The 11,613-nt window shown below is 45.9% G+C and overlaps 1 protein-coding gene across 1 annotated transcript; it reads left to right on the forward strand.

The window, feature by feature from the left end:
- Positions 1-3,409: 3,409 nt before the first annotated feature.
- Positions 3,410-11,571, forward strand: PRKRIP1 (PRKR interacting protein 1). Its single transcript, XM_040532953.1, has 6 exons — positions 3,410-3,577; positions 4,195-4,273; positions 5,714-5,814; positions 6,590-6,675; positions 8,491-8,558; positions 10,839-11,571. Exons 1-6 carry the CDS (start codon positions 3,458-3,460, stop codon positions 10,952-10,954), a joined length of 570 nt encoding a protein of 189 aa, XP_040388887.1. The 5' UTR covers positions 3,410-3,457; the 3' UTR covers positions 10,955-11,571.
- Positions 11,572-11,613: the final 42 nt, after the last annotated feature.

Here is an 11,613-nt window from a genome sequence, read left to right on the forward strand (position 1 = left end):
TGAGGCGGTTGTGGCTGGGCTCAGACTGCCTGACGGAGCTGGTCTAGCACACCAAGGAGGGAGGAGGGGGGAATTTTTTATCACGGCTGAGCAGAGGGAGGTGGAGGACTTTTCCAGGCTGTGCAGGGCTGGGTTTCCTCTCCTCCCAGTCGGTCGTTTTCTTTGTCTGGTTTGTCACTGGTGTAAGTCGAACCGCCTCCAGCCCTGGAGCAGAGCAGATAAAAGTGAAGCGAGAGCCCAGGGGAGCGAAGATGTGCCTCCCTCTCCGAAGCCAGCGCTAGCATCTCCTAGCAGCCGAGGTCCCCATAGCAAGTTTTTCCCCCCTCCTTTGCCACCGTCTCTCCTGGGAGGCAGTGCCTCATGCTCTGCCATTGTACATCTTTCTAGTGTGCTCTCTTCTGGTGAGGATCCCGTGGGAAAACCGGTACGTTGTCCCAGACTGTGCTGTCACAGCTAAGCAGCGTGACAGACACGGCTTCCAGACGCAGCGAACACATGGCTTTTGGGGGTGGAGGGAGCTGCTCAGCGCCGTAATCAGGTCACAGTTGCATTGTGACCCATTCACAAAAACATTCCCTCCCCAAATTCTCCAGAGCCTGTTAACCAGCCCTGGGTGGCTCATCCATCAGGACCCGGCCAGCTGGGGAGATGACAGCCCTTCTCCTGCATTGCCTGCAAGGCAGGCAGCGAGGGCTGTGCCTGCAGGACAGCTGCTCCTCCTGCCTCACCATAAGCTGTTCACACCTCAACATTTTAGCAAATTGACTAATTAAGGCATTAGTTTTGCTGGAAAATGTGCTTTTCTTTCCTTTCCTTGGGTTGCCCTCTATGTTGAACGGGGAGATCTAGCAGTGAAACAGGAAAGTGGCCGCAGCACGTGGGCCGGACTGGCTGGTGGCATGCTGCATGCTGGCCGATACTGTGAAGAAGGCAAAAGATGTGAGGGACTTGCAGCAGTGTACCCTCACGTGTTTCTTCGGTGTTTGTCTGTGGGGGTTCCTGCATGCTTGATGTGCAGGGCTTTTTTTTTTTTTTTGTGCAAAGGCTTAGGGTGCTTCCAGAAGGATCCCTTTAGTTAAGAAAACACCTCAGAATGCCTTTGCTTTGGAACACAAAGGAGCTTCTTTGATACAGATCAGGGAGTTCAGGTGGTTGGTTTGCACTGAACTGCTCATGTGCAAGTCCCCTGCCCTGCCCAGATCCCAACCCAGCAGTGATTTCATGGGCTATTTTTTAATGATGTGATGAAACACTTCCCATTTTGCTTTTGACCTGAGTAAAGTAACAGGTGCATAAGACATCAAGGGTCTGCACTAATTCCCTAGGCATGTTGTTTGACAGCGAGATGCTCCCAGGTCTCTCTCCCCACACTGTTTGCGTGGGCTCTGTCGGATGACAGGCAGCTGCTTGTCATTCCCCAGGGCTGTGAGTTGCTGCCAGCAGAAGACACCTTGGGCAAGAGAACTGAGCTGCCCAGCTGCTCCCCGAAGCCCTCGGGCTGTAGCAGTGTCCATGGTCATCATCACTGCTCTGCCGCTCTCCAGCGGGGACTGGCACGACAGCACTGTGGCCTGACAGCTCATTGCTCACGCCCCCGCGTTCAGAAGCTGTGGTTTGGGAGAGGTGGCCATGGCAGCAAGGAGGAAGAAACAGGGTGACACCTTATGGGCTACTGAGTGAAACTGGCCCATGTTGTGTTCAGGGCTTGGCAGAGGAAACTTAATGGATTGGCAGCAGATCTGCTTCTAAAACACATTCTTCAGTGACTGAGAAGGGACAGAGGCATGTATCTGCCCCAGCCTCTGCGGATAGAACTGCTGTGTCCTGATGGAGGCTGAGCATGGGCTGGTGATGCTTGGTTTCTATCCTGGCATGCCAAGAAGGACCTGTGCTGGGAGAGCTTTGGGAATAGGAGATCACAAGCTGGGAGACAGCATGGGGGGAAGCTGTTTGCATTGATCCAGCCAGGGCACTGACTGCAGGGATGTCTTACAGGGCCAGTGCGCCAGCCGGGAACTTAGCCAACCCTAAATTCACACCATTCTTTTACAAATCAGGTTGGTAAGACAAACACGAGACATAAACTAGAGTGATTTCCATAGCAACCTCAGTAGAGGTTGAAAAGTCTTTTGTAAACAGAGAGAGGACTGAACCTGAGGAGCAGCTCCAATTTTCTTCATGGAAGAGGGAAAAGCATGGGGGCTTAATAAATTCAGGTCAATACAAATGACCCATAAATCTCAGACAGGGCCATTCCCAACTTTGTGTTCCTTTTTCTGTCCCCCTCTCCACATGCACAGCACGAAGCTGTCTGAAACGCAGAGCCAAGCCTCGCTGCTCCAGCTTATCTCCATAAACTACACAAAGCCTTATGCTCCTGTTCCACTGCAGCTGACCTTTACTAGCTAATTCTCTGACGCACGCACAGCCCAAGTACATGCCATGCCATTTCTGTATGGCCATAGCAGCTCGACAAGCAATTTGGCTTGCAGAGGAAGCTTGTATCACAGCCAGCTCTGGCTCCTCTTCCTCCAGCCCCGTCGGGCAAGCACGGCTCTGGGTGTATGAGTCCTCAGCTGGATGAGGCACTGCTCCTGCAAAGCCCAGATGTTAATATAAACGCAGACAGCGCAGCATCCCTCCCCGATACCTGCCCTCCCCGCTGCCCCGTGAGTCTGTGCCATGGGGAATCACGCTGCTGCTCATGGCTGCCAGCGGGCAAGGCCTGTTAATTACCAAAGTGACACGAGCAGATGGTGCCGGCAGCCCTCCAGGGAGGCACCAGGAAGTCCTGTATCGCTTACACTGTCACGGGGCACGGATTTGGCTGGGGCCAGGGTGCCTGTGTGAAATACTCTGAATTCCCTGCTCCGCATTCTGCTGTTAGGGGCTGAGCCCAGAGCTTGGCATGACAGGTTTTGGGGTTGCTAACATGTCCCATGGGGTCAGCTTTATAGGGTCAGCCTTAACTCGGCACAGCTGCAGCCTGGAAAGTGCTGGGGGCAGCAGAGGTGATACAAGCCCTGGCAAACACTGCTTTGGGGGAAGCTAGCTTAGAGGTGGGCAGTGGGAAACACAGCAGTGGCTCGGGGAAGCCCCCAACAAGGCTCCACCTGGGCCGGGAGCCGCCGCCTGCGTCCTCCTCACAGCCCTCACCGTGTCCGGGAGCCCCTGAGATGTGTGTGGGGGTCCCTAACATAGCACGGTTTTCCTCCCCAGCAGCTAACAACCGGCTGCTGGGAGGCTGAGGAACGGCTCGGGCAAGCCGTAGCCCTTCCCTTGCCTTTTCCAAGGCCTCAAGGAGACGGGCTGAGGACCACAGACATAGCTGAGAGACGCGGCAGCGCTCAGCCCCGGCGCCATTTTGCCGGCCGCGCCCGCCATGGCGGCGCCGCAATCCCGGCGCGGTCGCGCTCAGTGACGGCTGGAGGCGGGCGGGGCGCGGAGGGACGGCAAAATGGCGGCGCCCTCGGCCCCGCGGCCGCCCAGGCCCCGCAAGGAGCCGCAGCCGCTCGTCATCCCGCGCAGCGCCGCCGAGGAGCAGCGCCTCCGCCTCGAGAGGCTGATGAGGAACCCGGTGAGGGGACCCCTGGTCTCCGGGAGGGGGAAGGGGGCTCGGTCACCGCCAGTTTTTGTGGACGCTGAGGGGGAAACGCGACCCCGGTGCCCGTAGCCGGGGGTCCCTGTCCTGAGGTGAGGCGTTTGGGGAAGGGGTCTCGCCCTCCCTGCCTGGGTGCTAGATGAGGAGACAGCTCCCTGCGTGGAGTTATTCCACTGACCTTGCGCCCTGGCTTCTTCCTCCCTTATCCTCTGTAGATCTGTCAGGGAAGCTGCACAAACGCCTGTCAGCTCTTCCCAGGCTCTTGGTAATGTATTCAGTTCCCACAAGCGTGGAGGTGCTGCCTTTCTTCCTCTACTTTCCATGCTAAAAAGAAGCACAGACGCTCCTAAATCCTCCCAGGGTTTGTTGACCCGCAGGCCTGAATTTGAGGGAAAGAGAGGATACCTTTCGATTCTCATTTTCTGCCTGCTCCCTGTGCATGAAGAGATTTCTACAAAAGTGCTCCTTCTGGGATCTGTCAGCTGGTGGAAGAGGCTGTTGTCGTGCATATACCACCCTTCAACACCGTGTTAAAATTGCAGACTTTGCTCCTAGAAGAGGATGACTGATGACTGGTTGGTTTGTTCTTACAGGAGAAGACCGTACCGATTCCTGAGAAACTGAACGAATGGGCACCACGACCTCCCCCGGAGTTTGTTAGAGATGTGATGGGTAAAGATCCTATTCTTCAGATAACTGTAGGATCATCCACATTAAGCTTAGAAACTGTTTAACAGAAAAGGCCAGAGGTGATTGTTTGTTGTTGCTCATTTTGCTTGCTAGAGAAAAGAAGTATAAAATGTGCTTTTTGAGCTGCTTTTTCAAGTTTTGTTTGGTTCTTGGGTTTTGCTTTACTGCTGGTTGTCAGAACATGAAGTGAACAACACCTGTGGCACTCCAGCACGTGGGCTGTGTGTAAAGAAATAATCCGTTGCTGTACTGATGACAAAGCATAAGTAAATCTGGCTTTCCCACAGATGTGAGAGTGCTCTGAAAACTTCTAATTATGAAGTCCCTCTTTTGATTGCCTTGAGTCTGAATTTCAGGCAGTGAGAAACAGACATGTGCAGTGGATGTGATTTTATGTGGTCAGGAAGGGAGCTAACAGCTGGACAAGGAACCCAGCACAAGTATTCTGCTTATGCTTCGCTTTTATCTGGAGGGATTAGGTTTGGTATTTGTGGTGTAAATTCTATCTGCATTTGGAAGTTCTCTTTCTTTGGAACTTTTGTCCTTATTAATGATCCTTTCCAGAGTCTGACTTGTTCTTATTTCAGAATAATTGATCGAAGACTAAAGGTTTTATACACTTTTGAATAAACTGTTGTACTTACTGTAATTCTCTCATGGCTTTTCAAAATAGTTTTGCTGTGTGCTGTTGGACTGTTTTGTTTTTCTGGGAGCACTTGACATGCTGGGATTCTGTTGGTATCAGGAGCACCCCTATTGCAGCCTCAGCTGCCATGTTTTAGTTACTAGGTGTCTTCTTTTGAGCATGTTTTTGTGTGCTTTGCATTGAGAAATAGCTTGGGAGACAGAGAGATAGAATGGAGTGCAACGTTGAAAGCTCCTGTGAGGCTTTTAACATGCAGATTGGCGCCAAGAAGAGAGAGTTATAAGGGTTTTGTTCATGAAGGAACAGATAAAAACTGTCGGTGGTATCTGTCTTGCAAGGAAAACTGTAACATGATGGGGTTTATCACCTTTCTGTTGACCTTTACTTTTTTGGTATGAGATGCTGAAAAACAATGAGAAGCAGCGTTGGTAGGATGTTTCAGTTCACCTCTGTCTAGAAGACCACGGGGTGTGTGTTTGATCTCTAGTTCTTTTACTGCCTTGGTGTCTAGCTAAGACTGGATTCTCTGTGGGGAAGATAGGATGCTATTTGCCTTGATCAGCAGAAACTGCAGTGAACCATAAGTATAGGGTTTTGCAGCTCAGTTTGGTTTTTGGTTGTGATTTGATCTTATATAAAATGGAGACACGCTCTGCGTGTAGATTTTCATCTTACAGTGCCCTTTTGTTTGTTCTGCCCCTCAGCATCTAGCCATAGTCATATGTGAACATCTGGTATATTTTATCTTCTGTCAGACTGACCCCTTTTTATCGTAGGTTCCAGTGCTGGAGCTGGCAGCGGGGAGTTTCATGTGTACCGGCATCTTCGTCGCCGAGAGTACCAGAGGCAAGATTTCATGGATGCCATGGCTGAGAAGGTCAGCAAGACACTCTCTGTAATATTTTTCCCGTGACTATTTGGTGTTCATTGCATTTTTTTTTCTTGTGAAATCATGTGCAAACAGTTGAATTCTAAACCACCATCAGTGCAAAACAGTGCAGGAATATGTGATATGTGGTGTTTTTGTTAGCATTGAAACATTTGGTGTTTTGTGTCAGACTTGCTTTATCTTTCTCTGTTCAGTGGGGGTCCTAGCACACAGTAAAACAGCATATGAATGTTTGTGTTCTCATGTTGGATTGAAAATGTTTTAAAAAACTGTTAGAAATGTCTCTAAGAATGAAAGGAAATCCCTAATTTCATTGTCTTTCACAGACAGCATCAAAGCAAGTGCATGCACACAGACTCTTTTAAGTCTTGGTCAGGTAGAGGATTGCTTCCTCCAGAGAGATTATACTCTCTATTGGCCAAGATGAGTCCTTTGATTCATATGTTAATGTTTGTGTCTCAAATTATTCTCTCATTTTTATTGACACATTCTTTAGGGCAGAAGCCCAGTGTTGCTCATCTGTTTTGGTGAGGATTCCTCCCTCTAAAGCCTTCAATAGTTGGCTCAGGCTGCAGGTTAAGAATGCCGTCTGTACAGAAGTCTTCCTTAGGATTACGGCTTTTGTATAAAGAGAAAGCCAGATAAAAGCTGGCAAAGCTCCCTTCTGTATTTTGCGAAAAGACTTCTCCCTAAAAGGACATGATTTTGAAAAGAAGTACTTAATTTAGGTTGTGACCGAAGTATAACATGTGATCAATTACAGCAAAGACTAGATGAGGAATTCCAGAAGAAACTGGAGAGGAATAAGATGATTGCAGAAGAACAAACAGCAAAACGCAGAAGGAAGCGGTAAGGGCAGATTGTTCCCGGGGGCTTGACGTGGAAAACCTCATGCCCTGTGCCTCATCTGTAGCTACGTACTTTGGATAGATACTCTCACTCTATTTCTACATCTGTCAGCCAAGAAGTCTGGCTGTGGAAATTAATTTTGTAGATGTCATTGTTTGGTTTCTAAAGGCAGTTGTAAACTTGACAGGCTTTGCTGGCATGGTTTATTTTCAGTGCCACAACTAGCAGGATAACTTCGACTGGTTGAGCAGCTTTTGCTGACACTTGTGTTGACTGCAACACGCCATACTGCGTATTTGTTTTAACAATGTCAGAAAAGGTCTGTATGTACGTCTGGCTTAAATAAATGTCTGTAACAGCTGACATCAAGCAGCTTAAGCGCAAAAACGGATGCTGCTTAATGGGTGTGTATGTGGGTTTGGAGTAGCAGAGCGTGATGGGGCATGATGCTGTCCTCTGTACGCCATGTGACTAGCCCAGTTCAGTCAGTGCACGTGGAAATGGCTGTTTCTGAGTGCAGCGTTGTTAAAATCAGTAGCTGCTTCTACCTACCTCGGAGGTAAGTCTGGTAGGTTAAGTCTACTAAGTTAGGTGGAAAAAATAAGAAATATGAAATCCTTCCTTCTCTTAAGTTTTAGACAAAGTAAAACAGTTACAAGATCGGTGCTCTCAATTAATGGCCTGAGAGTTGTTAATGCAGTGATATAAGAATTTAAATTCCACAGTCTGTGCCATCACACCTTTCAGAAATAGCAGGATATCATGGCTTGCCTCTTTCAGAGGGTCTGACCCTGAGCAGCTTCTCTTTTGTCTCTCTGAGCATTTTACATTGTGTAGCTGAGAGTTGCTGCCGAAAGGCCTGTGCAAAGTGACTCACTGGCATATTAGCACAAATGTTTGCAACACCAACATTGGTGCCATCTTACTTTAGATGTAGTGTTGTCCAACAGATGGCCAGCAAGTCAGATCTGGCCTGCTGCCTTTTCCCTGGCTGAGAAGGAGAACAACTGTTCAAACAGCAAATGCTGCCTAAACACTTAAACACCTCCTTTCTCCCTTCTTCCGCAGAGTAGTCTAATGGTGTAGGTATCAAGCAACTGTGCCCTGTAGGAGCCCCCTGACTTACCTCACCACCCTTTCTCTTCTGTCCCAAGTTCACAGATATGGTACTTGGCTCCTTGTAAAGAATCTGTTTATGGCATGAGAGGAGTGTGAATCCAAGATTGCTCTGCCCGCTCTCTGCCATTAGACTGCCTGGTTACCTTGAGTAGGCAAACAGAACTGAAATTCCCTCTTAACCCCTGTGTTACTTCTGGGGCCCAGTGTAATGGTTAAGCATAGCCAAAGATGAAGATCAAAGAATATGTTTTTTTGTTTGTTTTTCTCAGTTAAAGCATATATTACTGTTGTTTTTTTTTTTATTGTTGAATTCTAGCAGTCTGGGGTTTTGACACCACTTTCTGTTTTTTTATTAGGTTAGGTAGCTAAAATGTAGGGGCATCTTCATTTTTTTCTTCTTTCTTGTGTTCTTGGATGTTCTTGTGTATCATATAGTTTTGGCTGTAGTGGCATCAGGGAATAGACTTCAAAAAAAAATTTCCATAGAACTAAAACCAACATATAAATGTTTCTGTTGATCCTATGTGTAATTTTGCTCTGACTGAATTTTTAGTTGAGGCCAAAGTTAAATTGAACTTTTCTTCTGAAGTCTTTTTCCAAGATGTCTGTAGTAAGTCCTTAATCAGTATATGATTACAATGTGAAATAGCTTTACAATACTAAATTTTCATGAGTCTTTTTTTCATTGCTTTTCAGCCAGAAGTTGAAAGAGAAGAAACTGCAAGCTAAGAAAAATAAACTTGAACAAAAGAAACAGGAAAAAGGTCAGTAAGAGTTAGTTTTCTTTTCTCAAGACTCAGTTCTGTTCCCTAATCGAAGCCTTAGAAGGGTTTTTTCCACCCCCTGTCCCAAGCATTCTTGATAGATGGGTAGGAAGACTGAGTCTCAAGCTTGATATTTTTGTTAATATTTCGAAAGTACTCTTTGAAAACCCTCTAGGTTGAGATTTAATATTACAAATAACGTCTCTATTTATGAATATTTTCCCCTTATTAGGGAAAATTTTGGACAGCAAATGCTGGAGTCTGATTTCATTGATTGTGGGTGTTTTACCCCAGCTATTCTGACAAACTGCAAATTTAGAACATGCACTAAAAAAGGCGGTATTGTTAAGGGCTGTTCTTTTGAAATATTTTTAAATATTTATGGGAAAATGGGGAAAAATGCACAATTTCAACATCAAGAAACTAAGTTATGGTTTTGTGTGCAAGAAATTGAGACACTGTGGTGTCATCTGTTCTACACAACTATTTCATTTCACATAGAAACAAACATGAAAAAATCAGACTGCTGCTGTTCTGCCCTAGTCTTGGAAATGAACATTCAGCAATGCCAGTATAAATGTTTGTTCAAATTTTTGAATACTCATTCAAATAGTTGTGCTTTATGGATTAGCACACTGCCTCTGCAGTAAGTCTTGGAGTTAACACGGCTCCCGATAAATTCTGCTAGAACATTAACTTGTCTGACAGTTCTACCCTATTTCTGCTTTGCTTTTCAAACTTGGATGTATTTCAGCTGAACCATTGCCAGCCTTCCATGTAAACATGGGAGGGTAAATTAATCAGCAGGTAGATTATACTTGTGACAGCAAGTGAGTGTAGCGGAGTGCTTTTGTTTTGTTTTTAAAAGCTACTTGGTCATGAACTGTGACTGGGAGGAGAATTTAAGTGTGAGGCTTAGCAGAAGAGAATTATCCATCCGTTCAGAGCATTGCTGGGAGAGCGGGGAGCTGGGCAGGGACTGGCACTGTGGTTTGGGACTGCCGTGTGCAAGTTGTTGGGCTGGAATGTTCTTGTTCGGCACAAACAAGTCATCTGGAAGCCAGGATTGAAACTGTCTTTAGAACAGTTTTTAGCTTTTAGCGGTTTTTGTTTCTTTATTTAAAAAATAATAAATAAATAAATAAATAAATAAATCGGTGGAGCTAGAAAGCACTTACAGCTATCTTTAGGCTACTGAGAACAGACTTGTCTTTTGCTAGTTTTGTTTGCCTTGGGTTGAGATCTGAGAGTTCTTTCTGAAGCAATGGAAATGTATTTGTTGGGCCTGGTAGGCAAGCGTTTATCTTTTTTTTTTTTTTTTTTAATGAATGAATAGATAAAACTTCTGAGTTGCCATCTTTCATCTTTACTGAGTGAAAATCTTTAGAATAAAGGTTGGCACTAAATTTGATAGTCGCCTAATCTAAAATGACAATATCTAACTTCACCACGTGGTGGCATCAGACGGCTAATCCTAAATGCTAAGTGTAAATGGTCAGAACCTGAGCTGAGTATGACTTGGTCTGAGAACCAGTACAAGAGCCACTGGGAGCAGAGGGAAGGCTGTTAGGTCTAGGTCCCACTTCACGCCATTTCCATACCCATTATTTAATTTCTAGTAGCTGTTTTCTCTTCTGGTCTTTTAGCAGGCATCGTGAGTTTTCTGTGATCCTAGTTAATCTGGCACCTACCTTAAAGGGTTCCTGTATTTGTTAATAATCTGAACAGTCTGTAAAAGCTCTTGGCACCCTATGGAGTTTCTGTAAAATTGGACAGGCATTGAAATATGCAGAGCCTGGCAGGTGGCTTCCTGGTGTTTGCATTCTTTGACAATACTCTGTGATACTTGAAAGTTCATGCCGACATGCAGAGGTGAGATTGGGAAGGAGATAACCTATCACTTCAGCACTTGACTACCTCTGATTGAAATAACGTTCAATAGGAGGTGGAGTTGTTTAATGATGTCTTGGCACAGTGGTAATGCAGCTTGAGTGGTGCAGGCGAGGGAATATTTCTCCGAGGGAGAATTTGATATTCAGGGCTCTACATCACTCAGCAGAATTACTAACGCCTAACACCTTTCCTTAGTATCTGGGACTACTTTGTTGTGAGACATTTAATGTGGAAGGCACAAAGGCACACGGGACGTGTTAACCATTCAGGCTAATTAGTGTGATCTAATACCTGTTCGCTGAGCACCTGAGACTATTTTATTGTGAAATATTTAACAAGGAAGACACACGGGAATATGTTACCAATTCATACGGTTTCTGTTTTTAGAATCTGATCAATCTCAAGAGCGAGTCAGCAGTGAGGATGATGAAGAGGATAGCAAGGAGGAGGAAGAGAAGGAAGATGATGCCGAAGAGCCAAGTTTTGTGATGGGAAGAGGATGAGGCCTCTCAGGGAGAGCTGGAAACACTGTTCATTGCTTTATATCCAGGAGCATGAAGCCTTTCATCTCGGCCAAGCGGAACCCATTGGCGTACGTTCTATCTGCTTAACGGTGAATGACCTTCACGTCGCAGGCCCAAGAGATACTGATAGAGAAATGCCAAATAAGAGATTTTTTCCTTAATTGCTTGTATAACTGCTGTGCAGTCTGCTCTGTTTGCTCTAAAGAGTCAGCTGTAAGTCTCTGTGACCCTGGAGTTAATTCTGACATGGCCCAGAGTGTTTTTCTGAAAGCTAAAACATATCCATTACTATTTAAGGAAAATATTACTGTGAGGACTACGTAATCTACTTTTGTCAAAGCTGGTAGCAATTGGATACCTGAATCTAAGGGCAGAGTTTAACCTGAAATAGAAAAGTGGTCTGTAGCCAGACTGTCTTGCACTGTGAGTGTTCTGAATGTGGGGGTTTGTATGGGGTCATCTCTAACCCAAAGAAATCAGTTTATGTTGCTAGACAAGTTGTATAGATTTTTAAGCAGGATCCCTTTTTTATTGCTAAAACTTTCCCTATTACTTTTCTTCCGTGTTTTTTAAATTAATAAAAGGGATGTGTCGGATTGTTCTGTCTTCTTTTATTTGAAGAGGATTTCAGTAAAATG

This window comes from Cygnus olor, chromosome 20, assembly GCF_009769625.2.
Source record: "Cygnus olor isolate bCygOlo1 chromosome 20, bCygOlo1.pri.v2, whole genome shotgun sequence".
Classification (NCBI taxonomy): domain Eukaryota; kingdom Metazoa; phylum Chordata; class Aves; order Anseriformes; family Anatidae; genus Cygnus; species Cygnus olor.

Excerpts from the sequence above, each read along its gene's own strand:
- PRKRIP1 (XM_040532953.1), top strand. The coding sequence starts at position 3,458 with ATGGCGGCGCCCTCGGCCCCGCGGCCGCCCAGGCCCCGCAAGGAGCCG. Across the intron at positions 3,578-4,194 it reads AGAGGCTGATGAGGAACCCG|GAGAAGACCGTACCGATTCC; the intron begins GTGAGGGGACCC and ends TTGTTCTTACAG. Across the intron at positions 6,676-8,490 it reads GCAAAACGCAGAAGGAAGCG|CCAGAAGTTGAAAGAGAAGA; the intron begins GTAAGGGCAGAT and ends ATTGCTTTTCAG.